The sequence below is a fragment of the Neoarius graeffei genome, chromosome 19 (assembly GCF_027579695.1).
Source record: "Neoarius graeffei isolate fNeoGra1 chromosome 19, fNeoGra1.pri, whole genome shotgun sequence".
Taxonomy (NCBI): Eukaryota; Metazoa; Chordata; class Actinopteri; order Siluriformes; family Ariidae; genus Neoarius; species Neoarius graeffei.
Window position 1 is genome coordinate 666,661 of NC_083587.1, and position 15,988 is coordinate 682,648.

Genomic DNA, 15,988 nt, shown 5'->3' on the forward strand with positions numbered 1-15,988 from the left:
GTAAGCTTCATAGCTGCACAAAGTGATTCGTGTTAGCTTCATCGCTGCACAGAGTGATTCATGTTAGCTTCAAAGCTGCAGAAAGTGATTCATGTTACCTTCATAGCTGCAGAAAGTGATTCATGTTAGCTTCATAGCTGCACAAAGTGATTCATGTTACCTTCATAGCTGCAGAAATTGATTCATGTTAGCTTCAAAGCTGCAGAAAGTGATTCATGTTAGCTTCATAGCTGCACATAGTGAGTCATGTGAGCTTCGTCGCTGCCCAAAGTGATTCATGTTAGATTCATATCTGCAAAAAGTGATTCATGTTAGCTTCATAGCTGCACATAGTGATTCATGTTAGCTTGATAGCTGCACAGAGTGATTCGTGTTAGCTTGATAGCTGCACAGAGTGATTCGTGTTAGCTTCACAGCGGCACAAAGTGATTCATGTTAGCTTCATTGCTGCACCAAGTGATTCGTGTGAGATTCCCAGCGGCACAAAGTGATTCGTGTTAGCTTCATAGCTGCACAAAGTGATTCGTGTTAGCTTCATAGCTGCACAAAGTGATTCATGTTAGCTTCATAGCTGCACAAAGTGATTTGCAGCTATAAAGCTCACATGAATCACTTTGCTCTGCTTTAAAGCTAACATGAATCACTTTGTACAGCTATAATGCAAACATGAATCACTTTGCGCAGCTATAAAGCTAAAATGAATCACTTTGTACAGCTATAATGCAAACATGAATCACTTTGTGCAGCTATAAAGCTAACATGAATCACTTTCTTCAGATCTAAAGCTAACATGAATCACTTTGTGCATCTATAACGCAAACATGTATCACTCTGAGCAGCTATAAAGCTTACATGAATCACTTTTTGCAGATATAAAGCTAACCTGTATCATTTTGTGCAGCTATTAAGCTAACATGAATCACTCTGTGCAGCTTTAACCCCAACATGAATCAGTTTGTGCAGCTATAAAGCTTCCATGAATCACATGAACACTGAAACAACATGAATAATCAAAGTGATTATTTTTTTTTAGTGTTGTAGCCGCGCAACGTGATTATTTTTTGGGTTGTAGCCTCGCAAAGAGATTATTTTTAGGGTTTTAGCCGCGCAACGTGATTATTTTTAGGGTTGCAGCCGCCCAAAGTGATGATTTTTAGGGTTGTAGCCGCCCAAAGTGATGATTTTTAGGGTTTCAGCCGCCCAAAGTGATGATTTTTAGGGTTGTAGCTGCGCACAGTGATTATTTTTAGGGTTGTAGCTCTGCAAAGTGATGATTTTTAGGGTTGTAGCCGAGCAAAGTGAATTGTGTTAGGATTATAGCATCAGGAAAGAATTCCACAGTCGGGTTCACATCTCATTTGATGTCGTCCGAGTAGAGCTCCAGGAGTCTGGAATAAAATAACCAAAAGGCTGCAGCAGAGTCTCCGCCTGGCCTAGTCTTCCTGTTGAGACATCAAATTCCACCAAATCCAACACCACAACTCAGCCACATAGACACACACACACACACACACACACACACAAACACGGCATGGAATTTGACGGCATGTTTGTGATTGGTTGTTCTGCCACAACGATTTTAACCAATCAGAGAAGAGCCGTGTTGTCTTTATCACAGAGGGCACGAGCTGCAGCGCTTTTTATTTCAGAGTTGTTCCTGCAGCGAATCTGAGCAGCAGAATGAGCGGAAGAGGAAAGACCGGTGGTAAGGCGAAAGCTAAACCTAAAACTCGTTCATCCAGAGCCGGACTCCAGTTTCCCGTGGGCCGTGTCCACAGGCTCCTGCGGAAAGGCAATTATGCCGAGCGTGTCGGCGCCGGCGCTCCAGTTTATCTGGCCGCCGTGCTGGAGTACCTGACTGCTGAGATCCTGGAGTTGGCCGGTAACGCCGCTCGTGACAACAAGAAGACTCGCATCATTCCCCGCCACTTACAGCTCGCTGTGCGCAACGACGAGGAACTGAACAAACTGCTCGGCGGAGTGACCATCGCTCAGGGTGGTGTGCTGCCGAACATTCAGGCGGTGATTTTGCCCAAAAAGACCGAGAAGGCCGTCAAGACTAAATAAACTCACCCACTGCTGCGTTCGTCAGTCCCAAAGGCTCCTTTAAGAGCCGCCTATCTATGCTCAAAAAGTGCAATTTTTCTAATCCTTTCCCAGGTTTTGGGGTATTTCATAGCTCTAGCATAAAAGGAATCCATAAACAATATAATCAAGTGGTGTTAATAGTAATGATGCATTTTATTTATAAAGCATTTTAGTCGTAATAGTATAACGCTAATAATAATAATAGTGTGCTGGCGATAAAGGAAGGCTGATGGGTGAAAATAGATTATGACGGCGCTGTCCGTGCGGCGATTGAACCTACAAAACGCGCTAAGCTGCGCTGTTGGCTCTGCGGAGCTGCGCGAGCGGCAGTAAATTAGGGACGGGTGTGGCTGTGTTTCAAACTGTGTCGGCGGGAAAAAACGGTCCAATAGCGAATAGGTGATGCAGCGCGTTCTCTCCAATGACAGGCGAACGCGTTCAAGACGCCCAATGAGCGCAGGGCGCTGTTAGAGTTGAAAAAGCCAGCGTCCGCCGGCGCCGTTTATTCTGTTTCTCATCTGTGAAGTGCAGAGCTCACCGCCATGGCAAGAACCAAGCAGACGGCCCGTAAATCCACTGGGGGCAAGGCGCCCAGGAAGCAGCTCGCCACGAAGGCTGCCCGCAAGAGTGCCCCCGCTACCGGCGGCGTGAAGAAGCCTCACCGTTACAGGCCCGGCACCGTGGCTCTGAGGGAGATCCGCCGTTATCAGAAATCTACTGAGCTGCTCATCCGTAAGCTGCCCTTCCAGCGCCTGGTAAGAGAAATCGCCCAGGACTTTAAGACCGATTTGCGCTTCCAGAGCTCGGCTGTCATGGCACTGCAGGAGGCGAGCGAGGCATACTTGGTCGGCCTGTTCGAGGACACTAACCTGTGTGCCATCCACGCGAAGAGAGTGACCATCATGCCCAAGGACATTCAGCTGGCACGCCGTATTCGCGGAGAGCGCGCTTAAACGCGGACTCCGTCTAATGCACACAAAGGCTCTTTTAAGAGCCACCTCACTGTCTCACAGAAAGGAGCCCGTCTCCATCCCCTGCACGGAACACCGTTCTGTTTGAGCTCACGGTTCGAGTGGAGTCGGAGCAGTGAAACAGAACAGCTGTTAGGACACAGTGGCCAGAGTTCTAGAACTCCTCGCGGTTTGACTGACAGGTTTTTGTCCCCGTCCTTTTAGATATTGTGGTGTCTGAGCGCCGCTTCAGTAATCAGAAGAGAGAAGCAGAATGTTTTCTCCGCTGCTTGGAAATGAGCAAAGGTAATGCTGTATTTAATAATTGGTCTCTATGTATCAAGGACAAAACCTTGTGCGTATTTCAATACATTTATCACAATGGACATTGCCACAAGGCAGATTTCTATTTATCCGCGGATACAAATAAAACATCTTAAATAACTAAAACTACTCAATAGAAGTCATTGCGCAGCACCCATATAATTTTTACTCATTTTCGCTTTGTAAGTAAAATAGCTCCTTTATTTACTCATTGATGGAGGTTGGTTTCCCTGATGTGGCAACTTTTCTCGATGTATCTTCCGTAAATATTTATTCAACTCTGCACTTAGTGTAAGACAAGGGAACAGCAGAGAGAGACATGAATTTGCTCTTCTATGAGAAAGTGGGAGGCTCTTAAAAGAGCCGTTGGGTTGCTGAAGGCGGCCGCAGCAGCAGCGCGCTTTACTTGGAGCTGGTGTACTTGGTGACGGCCTTTGTGCCCTCGGACACGGCGTGCTTGGCCAGCTCGCCAGGCAGTAAAAGGCGCACAGCGGTCTGGATCTCTCTGGAGGTGATGGTGGAGCGCTTGTTGTAGTGAGCCAGACGAGAGGACTCACCGGCGATACGCTCGAAAATGTCATTGACGAAGGAGTTCATGATGCCCATAGCCTTAGACGAGATGCCGGTGTCGGGATGAACCTGCTTCAGGACCTTGTACACGTAGATAGCGTAGCTCTCCTTCCTGGACTTTCTGCGCTTCTTGCCTCCTTTACCAGCCGCCTTGGTCACGGCTTTCTTGGAGCCCTTCTTGGGCGCGCTTTTAGGTGGCTCGGGCATGGCGCTGCTCCTCGGGTAAACTGTAAGAGAATGAATAAAGCCCGCCTCGCGGCCGCTCCATTTACAGGTCCGCAGTGTAATTAGACACGAGGCAGGCACATATTTTATTGGCCAGAGTTCCAAACCTCCTCATACGGGGCGCCTCCTACCGCTCCGCCCACTTCCTTCCCCTCCGCCTCGCTTTGTCTCCCTTCCCGCCGTTTTATATTCACAGCACTGATGGAAGAATTTTATAGATAAGAATTTATTTCATTCTTATATTTCTATTACCACCATCTGAAGCGTTTCTCTCACACACAGCTTTCATATAGAAACGGTTAAGTATTACTGATGTTACTCGTGTCTGCAGTTTCCTGTTCTCTGCTTCATTTTAAATAGACTTACTTTTTTTTATTGTCATTCAGATTTGCATCAAACAATACACATTAGAACGAGATTTCGTTGCTGTGGCTCAGTGTAGTGCAGAACGAAACAGCAAGTATATTACGTGAGAATTAAAAAATATATACACACACTGCTTTTCTTTTTCCCCTCTCTCACACACACATAGGGAGAAAGAGCTCTTTGTGGATGTTTGGGTGGCTCTTAAAAGAGCCGTTGTGTTGGTGTGGTTCAGTGTCGGAGCGTTTAACCGCCGAAGCCGTACAGAGTGCGTCCCTGGCGTTTCAGGGCGTACACCACATCCATAGCGGTGACGGTCTTTCTCTTGGCATGCTCCGTCTAAGTGACGGCGTCGCGGATCACGTTCTCCAGGAACACTTTCAGCACACCGCGAGTCTCTTCGTAGATCAGGCCGGAAATGCGCTTCACACCGCCACGGCGAGCCAGACGACGAATAGCCGGCTTGGTGATTCCCTGGATGTTGCCGCGAAGAACTTTCCGGTGCCGCTTAGCGCCTCCTTTCCCGAGCCCCTTGCCGCCCTTTCCTCTGCCAGACATCGCGCTGCTCTTTCCAAGTCAAGCCGCTCAATTTATATCACTGCGCAGCGCCCACAGCCTTTATACATTCTCTACAGGACCGAGTTGAGACCCGGAGTGGGTGGGCCTCAGGCCTAAGAACAACGGTCCCGCAGTAAAACACATTCAAAAAGAAACAGAACGCCACAGCTTTTCACTGGCGAGCGCATTCTTCATCCTTTCTGTGCACAGAAACATTATCATTCACATTATTTTTTACGCCGTTTTGATCGGCTGAGCGAACTGCAAACAACTGCCGACAGATCATGGTCTGCTCATGCGCAGTTACTCCCTGTCAACAAACAAACAAACAAACAGCCATCACTGTAATGAGGTTAGTAAAAGCACTCTGTGTTTGTGCAACATTGGCGTTCCCTTTTGAGCCCGTCTGTGGCTTCAAGGCCCGGATTCTAAACTCCTCGGTCCACTACAGCTACAGGTCACAGAACGCAGAACATCACCTTATTACTCGGCCCGGCACTCAGCTCTGATCCACACCGATGTCTGTGTACACTGTTAACAGAGCCGACGCTTCACCACACAAGTACCCTCGAAAAAACGCTGCCTTGTTTTTCTTCCTCCCCCAACCTAAACGCTGGGTCGAGGCTGTGGGGTCATATTCTTGGGTTATTTTAACTCATTCTGAGTTGCTTTCTATAACCCAGCTGCTGGCTTAGTGGTTGAGGACAGTCAGATATGATGCAATCTACCCAGCAGCTGCGTCCATTTAAATCGGTCGTTATAGTATTTGCGCTACATTACAATTAAAAAAAAAAGCTATTCTTCCAACTGTCCTGTCCAGTATCTTTCAAAATGCACTGGAAAAGGGCTGATTTTGGAGGGCAATAAACAAAGTGGTTTCAGCGGATCAGCAGAGTGGCGATCCACAGGCAGAAGGGAACTGACAGGGAAGGGAATGGACAGTCAATGGGACAAGGAGCCGCAAGCCATAACCAGCTGTTTCTAAGCTCCTTCCCCTGCTGATTTTCAGCGATGATTGTGAATGATCTGATTAATTAACGTAAACAAATAATGGTTTGTTTGTGACGACCATGTTGTGTAGTTTTAACTGCTAGGCATTGTCCAGTGTGCTCAGGCACGGTCACTTCTAATCTTGCACAGCTGTTGGGCTGCTGTTGAGTCGAAACACCCCAGCCGCTGGGTCACACTACATTTAAAAGCACTGTTTTTCCCCCAATGAACAGTCTTTGTGCCCGGGAAGATGACAACTGGCAAGGGGGCAGTTTAAAGCTACACAGGTTAAGGTTTGTAATATTATGATGTGCTTATACAAACTCTCCCTGCTGTAAAGGCAGCAAAATTACATGGAAAAATTTATTCACAGTTAGCCAGTTTGCATGGTGATAGAGGTGGTGAATGTCAATCCTTATTCGTATTGACACAGATATCATCAAATGTTACGACATGTTGCTGCTGCTTTTCTTCACTGAGACAGACATGTTGATTTTGTTTTGACAGATGTGTGTTTTTCCTGCAGCCTTTGTATGCATATAAACGGACAGCTGTGTCAAAAACAAACTTGCAAAATAGGAGCTTCACGAGCTCACAGATGGTTTTGGAGGTAAGCGTGTAATTGCTGGAAGTTTCTGCAATGGAAAACTACAATACTTACATTTAATAACAATAGTATCCAATATAATACACAGTAAAATGTGTACTGTGTGTCTGTGGATAAGGGCTGGGATGGCAGTGGGTTAGCTGTATAATTTGTGCCATTATAAGACCCACAACGTACAACTACTGTTTTCTGTGTTTCAGGTGAGGCAGTAGATGAGGAGAGTTTTCTTCTTTTAGATGAGGGCCCCATTGCGAGTCTCATTCCCAAAATTGGCCTCCGATCACAATTTCTAAAACACTACAGAGAATTAGTCAGTAACTAATGTCACCACAGCAAATAGCTCTACTGAATATGTGAATAAAACAGCATATGTTGGTTTTCGCTGCAAAACACGGATGTGCGGTGCACAGTGCCAATTAGGCATCTGAATATTTTCAGTGTTGTGAAAATGGCTGTACCAGAACTTTTACATTGATTAGGTTGTCCAGAAGACACCTTCTTAAGCATCATTCTCAAACTGAACACTGTCTTCATAGAATATCAAATGATCCAGTATAGCCATTTCAGCTCCATGATACTGAGGGTATATACTCCTGTGTTTAGCCAAGATGGGGGAGGGGGTGTCCCTGACACAGATGACCTGGTACAAGGGATTGCACTCGGCTATTCAACCCTGCACATGTGACGTAGTCAGACGGCAATCATAACATGCCAATTTCAATTTCCAAGTGGTGCCGTCCCGCCTGGGACTCGATGCAGCATGCGTTATATGAAATGGAGAGAACTGTTTCTCCAGCGGTTACAATCCTGCATGCGTCCCTACAGGCCTGTACAAACCAGCCATCAAAAAAAAAAATTTGGAAAGGTCCATTTGTATGTGTTTAATATTCTGTTATTGATTTTAATGTACTTTTTGAAACTGTACTTTTAATATACTCTTCTGTTTTATCTAAATGTTCTGTTGTGAATCTGGTACAATAAAATTAATATCCTGCACAATGTGGTCAGATCATTAGGGGATTTTGGCACAGGCCAGAGTCTCCAATATAGCTGTAAACACATACAGATTGAACACGTTTAATTTGCTAGTGACTGTTAATAATGTATTATTTATTATTAATGATTGTTTAATTATGATTAATCAATAAACAGTGAGAAGAAAATAAGCCAATAATAAATAACTCATTAATTGGCTAATTTTAACTCAGTACTGCAGTCAATATAACCAACATATTGGGTTGAAACAAGAACCCAACCAGGATGTAAATTTAACCTAATGGTCTTTGTTCAAGTAACCCGACATTTCGCTTAAATCTTTAACGCAGCCTGACGGGTTAAATGCATAACACAGCATTGTGTCGGTACAGTATTTACCCAGTGGCTGCGGTAAAACCAGGGTTGTTGTTTTTTTAAATGTGTGTTTTGTGTTGTTGTTTTTTTTTAGTACATGTCACTCAGAAATGCTACTGCCTTGTCTAAGGTACAAGCTGGTGTATCTGTATCAAAGACAAAATATTACCCTTTCTTTATTTTGGTACATTTTTCTCATATATTTATTTTATTTATTTGTTTGGCATTTATGACATTGTTATAAGGGACATTTATATCAAAATATTCAAACATTTTTATGTAATAATAATAATAATAATAATAATAATAATAGGTCAATTAAATAAATCATTGGAGGAAGATTAAAAAATAATGAATTAAATAAATCTTTTTTTGTTTTGTTTTGTTTTTGGGAGTTTACAAGGAATTTGCTTTGGTGGTTGGTGCTTGAACAGTTAAGATAAAATAATTTAAAAATAGACAAAATAGTTATATAAATGTCAGTGAACATGCCACTAATTTATCTAAGTTACCAGCAGCAGCACAGAAAGGAATGCAATAACAAATATCAGACCTTACTTTATCAGCTCTCACAAATGCAACATATAATACAGAATCTATAAAGTTCTAAATTCGCTGCATTTTCACCAACACTAACCTCATTCTTACACTCCAAGTTTCATTTACAGGGAAATCTTATTCATTTCACCAGTTGGGCAAAATAAACCGACATGCAGAACATCGAACCCATCTGTCAAAATAAAGCCAGCGCTCTAATGAACACACTCAGCACTGTCTACTCCCAGGCCTTTTCTTCTCTATAAACACAATGCTCACAGTAAATGGGGGTTTAAGGCCCATCATCTTCCCAATCTGGGTTACAGTAAATGTATATACATCTACACTCTGTTTTGACCAGATCGATGTATTTATTTAGTTTTGTGATTATTTATTTTGATTATTTTTGATCTAACTACTTAATGTATTACATGTCTACAGTATTCCTCAATTCACACTCCAGTGTTGATCAAACTGCCATGCAGTACAGTGGGTTGAACGCAGGCATTAATACACAATGGTGACAAATAAACCCACGCTCTTCACATCTCTCATGGATGAATGGGATGGGAGCGGCATGCATCCATATCCTACATTACAATTATTGGATCATTTCATTATTTCAACTGATTTATTGATTGGGGCGGCACGGTGGTGTAGTGGTTAGCGCTGTCGCCTCACAGCAAGAAGGTCCTGGGTTCGAGCCCCGGGGCCGGCGAGGGCCTTTCTGTGTGGAGTTTGCATGTTCTCCCCGTGTCCATGTGGGTTTCCTCCGGGTGCTCCGGTTTCCCCCACAGTCCAAAGACATGCAGGTTAGGTTAACTGGTGACTCTAAATTGACCGTAGGTGTGAATGTGAGTGTGAATGGTTGTCTGTGTCTATGCGTCAGCCCTGTGATGACCTGGCGACTTGTCCAGGGTGTACCCTGCCTTTCGCCCGTAGTCAGCTGGGATAGGCTCCAGCTTGCCTGTGACCCTGTAGAAGGATAAAGCGGCTAGAGATAATGAGATGAGATGAGATTTATTGACTGAAAATGCAGCGAGTCAAGTTTCCAAATGTGGCCACATGAGGGAAACCAACAGCCATCCAGTACAAAATCAGTTATTATTATTAAATACATTTTCTAACAGGCACCAAGCCTCGCACTGATAAGCCCCCCCCCCCCCCAGCTATTTCCTACAGATTTATTGATGAAACGCTGACTTTAATCAACAAAGGGAACGTGCACGTCCTAAACTTGGCCACACGATGGCAGTCAAGAGCCACGCAAACAAACAGCGCTAACACACCCATTATTATTTACATTATTCATCAATCTTTAGGGGGCGGCACGGTGGTGTAGTGGTTAGCGCTGTCGCCTCACAGCAAGAAGGTCCGGGTTCGAGCCCCGGGGCCGGCGAGGGCCTTTCTGTGTGGAGTTTGCATGTTCTCCCCGTGTCTGCGTGGGTTTCCTCCGGGTGCTCCGGTTTCCCCCACAGTCCAAAGACATGCAGGTTAGGTTAACTGGTGACTCTAAATTGACCGTAGGTGTGAATGTGAGTGTGAATGGTTGTCTGTGTCTATGTGTCAGCCCTGTGATGACCTGGCGACTTGTCCAGGGTGTACCCCGCCTTTCGCCCGTAGTCAGCTGGGATAGGCTCCAGCTTGCCTGCGACCCTGTAGAAGGATAAAGCGGCTAGAGATAATGAGATGAATGAATAATCAATCTTTAGCATTTCTCCTATTATTTCCCTACTTAGTTAATTTATTATTATTATTTCATCTCATTATCTCTAGCCGCTTTATCCTTCTACAGGGTCACAGGCAAGCTGGAGCCTATCCCAGCTGACTATGGGCGAAAGGCGGGGTACACCCTGGACAAGTCGCCAGGTCATCACAGGGCTGATACATAGACACAGACAACCATTCACACTCACACCTACGGTCAATTTAGAGTCACCAGTTAACCTAACCTGCATGTCTTTGGACTGTGGGGGAAACCAGAGCACCCGGAGGAAACCCACGCGGACACGGGGAGAACATGCAAACTCCACACACAAAGGCCCTCGCCGGCCCCGGGGCTCGAACCCAGGACCTTCTTGCTGTGAGGCGACAGCACTAACCACTACACCACCGTGCCACCCTATTATTATTATTGTTCTTATAATTATTATTAGATGTGTTTCTACATTTCTCAGTATATAGATGTTAAACCAGATTTGTCCTCAGGAGCGAGCTACAACTAGTAGCCGAAGGTCCAAAATAATTTAATTGTTTCTTCATAAGCATCATTTTCATTTTTCCAAAACTTTCCGCAATATTCTCGCTGTTCCTAACAAGGCAGTCTTTTGGAGATGTTCTATTTTAATACTCATGTCGATCTTTTTAATCCATTGTCCTAACTTATTCAGTTCATTCTATAATTAGGGGTACATGTCATGTCCACAGGTTGTATTTATCAATTTTATGAAATATTCACTTCAAAAAATTATCAATTTTACATTGGTACGCATTCTTTTTTAATTTAATATAAAACGTCAGCAAGTTCCACTGTTTATTTTGCAGAAATTGCGTACACTACATTGGAATTTTTTTTTTGTGCTGTCCGATTTGTTAAAGGTCAAGGTTTGCTCTCCAAATTAACAGTAGGATGCATGTTTTTGTATATTATTTTCATCATTTTTTTTGAAAATAACCATTAAAACATGATAAAGGTGTATTTGACTCATGACTATATATTCAATTTGCATGTGTCTGAGAAATCTCTGTCAACGGTGTTAGCCATTGGCAAAACCCCTTTAACTCAGCAATGGTTTGCTCCAAAGTCACCTGTCCAACAGCACGTGATGTCACTTCCTTCAGTGGAGGAAATTTTAACTTTGTGTGGTCCGTCTTTTCTCCTCCTCCTCAATATTTCATCAATATTATTGTCTGCACATAGAGTGGGTTAATTGCTCAACAACTGTGTTATCAACATGTTCATGTGCACTTCATTTAGATATTATATTTACAACACTCTAGAGAAAGATTGTTTAAACAGATGTTGATCAAGGTCATGAGGTGACATGTTAGCACGGGTGCAGATAGAGGGTGGGACAGGTGGGATTTGTCCCACCCAGATTTAAATTCACCTCGTTCGGTCCCCCCCACTTATAGGGAGGAAAAAACGTCTATGCTGTCTTTCTTTGCATCAGGTAAACCTCACAGAAAAATCAAAAGACTAATTAATTACCATTCGGTTTATTGAGGTGCACAGCAGTACATACATAGTTGCAACAACTCACATAAAACAAAACAAAGACTGATATTCGGTTGGTTGAGCTGCGCAGATTGCACAGGTTGCGAGCTCGAGCTTGGTTGCTATGGTTACCCACAACAAGTTTGACAGGCATATCGGGGACAGCTCCTAGTTCAGGACCCCAACACGGCATGATGAAGGGTGCCAAACCAAAAAGTCAGAAAACGATTGCATCGTTTTTTCAAAAAACAACGACTGTAAGTAAACTGTGCCTTACTTTATCATATCACCTTGCAATTTTTTGATAGTCTGTTCAAAGTAATGTCGTAGTGAAAGTAAAATCATATGGAGTAGAGATGCCTTTCTGGTAGCCTCCTCCTTTCAGTGGTAGCCTGTAGATACAGTGCTCAGAAGGCAGTTTTAAGGGCATCAGAGTATATTCCTCGCACAACACATGTTGGGGTTGGGGTTAGTTTGCTGGCAGCTTTGTCCCCCCCAGTTCAAAGAACGTATCTGCGCCCCTGCATGTTAGCACCTAGCAGCTAGCACAAGGGCCTAAAATGAAAGAAATGTCGTGTTACCCATCAAGTGTCGGTGGAGTGGAAGAACATGTCTGCTTTGGCACAATCAGCTCATCAAAAGAAAAGGGCCCCACAGCCATATGGACCCATCTATCCCCAATACTTGACCTGGTCAAGGCTTCTTCTCCCAATGGGACTGTGGTACACAGTCAGTTTTTCACAGTTTACTTAGTTTCATTGAACTGCTATTTATTTTACTACATGAACTATGTTCAGAACACTCGTGTTTTTTCTGCTTGTTTGGGGACTTCTGTTGTCACTCATATTGGGGCAGCTGGCATATAGCCATGGGGCTATTGTTTACACCAGGGAACCGCTGCTAGCACTCAGTAACACCGGATGCTCTTACATGCACAAAAAAAACGCACACCAACATCTGGCTCATAGACACTCCTGCTCTGCAGCTCAGCATTTAATCCACTGTTTGTTTTGGGGTTTTTTTGTGGCTACTGCCTCATAAAGGCGAAGCGAGGCAGTAGCCACTATGGCATCGTGCTGTAAGAATGAGTGTAACAATAGCAAAACTTCGTAACCAATCAGCACTTATCCTGATCAAGTTCGATTACCCATTCTACTTCTTGATAAACTTAAGAACCAATCAGAACCAGAAACGGAATAAGAGAAACCTCGTTATAACTTCGTAGTGTCATAAGATAATCGGCAGGTAAAAAGATAAACAAAATTCACCTCGTGGTTCACCAAGGCTACTGATTCAATATCGAGTAAGTGGTGTTCATTTTAAGAAAATTTACCTTTTTGATTAACACGGCTTTTGTTTGGTCCTTCTGAAAGGTCAAATGACAGGTTTTGTAAGTTTTTTTTTTTAGCTTTTTGGCAGATAGATTGAGAAGGCAATATCAAACTTCTGCTATTTGCTTTAATTTGTTAATTGTATTTTTTATTTCAGTCTTTACACTCCACTTGTGAAACAAAATGTGCTCAATAGTTCTAAATAATGCTTCGAAGACAATTCATGAACAAGTGCTTTCGTACTATTTTGAAAATAGATCAAGTTCACAGCACTGTATTTAGAACAAAATACACTAAACAAAATTGGTAACCAAAACACTCCAAGCCCTGATGCTGCTCACAGCTTGGTGATGCTTTCAAGAGATGAGGCGAGTAGAATTGATAACATGTATTGAGGTATTTCACCCACGTGACCAAGTCATGTGATGCAGTCATTTTGGACGGCACGCTTAAGTCCTTCAGTGCAAGGCGGTATGAGATGGTAGAGACCTTTGCACATTTTAACAAGAAAGTAAGCTGTGATTCGTGTTAAATTGGATCTGTCTTTTATCACAAACACTGTACCCATCCTTGGTATGGAGCCAAGGTTGTCGACAGAAGTCAACAATTTGATGAAGGATGACCCCAGCATTTTGAAACGGTACAAGGTAGGCTATGTTCACAACACTGTCTTGTTACTCGGGGGATCCGAGATCCCCTGAAACAGACATGAGATCCCTTGAAAACATGATTTGAGAAATGTTGGGGGGTCTCCAAAATATTGGCAAAATGATGTTTATTGACATAGCAATCGTGTGTAACGGGAAGCATTTGCATATCCGAAGTGTTGTGTTTACATGACAATGACTGCTGCTGCCAGGTTGGTTGATGAGTAGCCTGACTGTTTTTTTTTTTCTTTGCATGTGGTATCATTGTTGATGCGAGGTTGTTTTTGGAACATGCCAATGTGGACACGATTTCCCCTGATGAGTTATGACGTCAGACGCGATGCGTGTGTGGAGGTGTGGAGTCCGCGTGATATGTGCGTAAGATAGGCTTCTCATGAGTTTGGAGATCCGCGCTCTGAGACAAGCGCAAGCACACCCCCCCCCCCAAGGGAAAAAAAGGGACCCCCCGAAAATATCATCATAGTTCGAACAGGGTAAACAGAGAAAACAGGAAAAATTAAATGATTTATTTTAGGGGGCTCATTCGTCATAAAAAAGATATAATATTTTGTTTTTCAATTTACTGGTGATTTCTGGTGCATTACTGAATTCATCTGCAGTATATTATTTACATTCTTAACAAGAAATTGTACTTGAAAAAAATTGGTACAACAGGGAGAATGCAGAGAATTTTTTTTTTTTAAAGTTGTTTGGACACCATGCAGTAGGTGGGTGTGGGGGTTGTTGGTTCGAGACATATAATTTCCAGTGTACTTTAATGTCTAATTAATCATAATATTTTAAGGGCACCATTTATTCTTCTGTAATGTTATTTTATGTTGTAGGAGAAGTTGAGAGAGTTGGGAATTGATGACCCCTACCTCTTTCCTCCTGGAGTCTTCACTGATATGCTGAAGTGTAAACAGGTGCCTGACTTTCAGTACCATGATTTATACCACTATGTGGTTTTCAACCCTTCACCATATTCAGGCCAGGCCATGAAAGCATACAGAAGCCTGGATGCCTACAGCTATTTTGTAGCTGGCTGGGTTACAGGACTCCAGCAGTGGATTGTGCCTGGGAATGGAGTACACCTTGTTCATGCCAAAGTAAGTGACAAGTACTTGTATACTATCTATCTCTTGTCTTGGGTTAAATGTGTAATGTTTTATTGTTTTTTATACTGTTTTAGTGGATGGATGATGGATGGATATTGAATGTGTTTGTTTTTTTCTGGAATTTTAAATTACAACACTTGCTGCTTTGCCTTATTATTCTAGATCAGGCCCTAGTTATCAATAATTTAAATATTTGAAAATAATTTCTAAAGTTTATGATTCATGTGTGTCTATTTAATTAACTGATAAATTGCTATGAAATATTTTACATTTATAGGTGACTCATTCATAAAGACTATCAGAACCATCTCTTCTTCCATGGATTGCCATGCAGAATGATGGGCAGGTTATCTTTGGCCACTGCACATGTAAAGCAGGACTTGGAGAAGTTTGTTCTCATGTCGCAGCCACCCTGTTTGCATTGGAATCAGCTGTCAAACACCTGAAGAGCAGAACCTGCACTGATGGTCCCAGACAATGGGGACAATCTTCAGATGTCACAGGTGGGAGAGCGATATTCAGTTCAGGATGTAATATTGACTTCACCAGTCCTGAAAGGAAGCGGAAACAGGCCTGTAAGGAGTTATACAATTCCAGACTACCACCCCTTCAAAGTCTAAGAAGACATCTTCCATCCTACTCATGACACAGGATGAGAAGGAGAACTTTTTAAAGAGGTTGTCCAAGTCTGGTACCAAGAGTGCTAGACTGTCACTGGAGGCAGGCTTTAATGACAGTTTCATACCAAGGACACTACAGCTCAATCTTCCCAAACCCCTATCTGAGCTGTATGATCCAGTCTGTCTAGGCCTGTCATATCCTGATCTGTTGTTGGAATTTGAGGCAGCATTTCAAGTACTGAACATAGATGAAAATCAGGTATGTTTAACATAAAATTTGTAAATATGTGTATCTGGAATTTAAAAGTCCAGTTATTATTTATAAGGTGGGAGGTATGAGATTTCGAAACTACATTGCATTGGTTAATACCTTCCCCCGCCCCTCCACATGCACACCAGCATCAAAATGGATGGATAATACCCCCACCCTTTTAAAGTTATGAATAATTATGTCCAAAATGATTTTGACAAGGGATAATAAAGTGTCAATGAA

The 15,988-nt window shown here is 43.1% G+C and overlaps 4 protein-coding genes across 4 annotated transcripts in view; 2 read left to right on the forward strand and 2 right to left on the reverse strand.

Annotated features, from left to right (window-relative positions):
- zgc:163040 (uncharacterized protein LOC100038789 homolog) overlaps window positions 1–5,078 on the reverse strand; it is a 90,181-nt gene extending 85,103 nt beyond the window's left edge. The window contains 1 exon segment of the mRNA XM_060900725.1: window positions 4,786–5,078. Within this exon segment, the coding sequence (XP_060756708.1) occupies window positions 4,786–5,078 (293 nt within the window).
- LOC132867786 (histone H2A-like) lies at window positions 1,609–2,067 on the forward strand. The gene is made up of 2 exons (XM_060900789.1): window positions 1,609–1,630; window positions 1,664–2,067. Exon 2 carries the CDS (start codon window positions 1,681–1,683, stop codon window positions 2,065–2,067), a length of 387 nt encoding a protein of 128 aa, XP_060756772.1. The 5' UTR covers window positions 1,609–1,630; window positions 1,664–1,680.
- Window positions 2,622–15,988, forward strand: part of LOC132867784 (histone H3-like) — a 1,068,851-nt gene continuing 1,055,484 nt past the window's right edge. The window contains exon 1 of the mRNA XM_060900787.1: window positions 2,622–2,959. Coding sequence (XP_060756770.1) covers window positions 2,631–2,959 — 329 coding nt within the window. The 5' untranslated portion in view covers window positions 2,622–2,630. The remainder of the gene's footprint in view (window positions 2,960–15,988) is intronic.
- LOC132867759 (histone H2B-like) lies at window positions 3,584–4,156 on the reverse strand. The gene has a single exon (XM_060900766.1). The coding sequence runs from the start codon at window positions 4,137–4,139 to the stop codon at window positions 3,765–3,767; it is 375 nt and encodes a 124-aa protein (XP_060756749.1). The 5' UTR covers window positions 4,140–4,156; the 3' UTR covers window positions 3,584–3,764.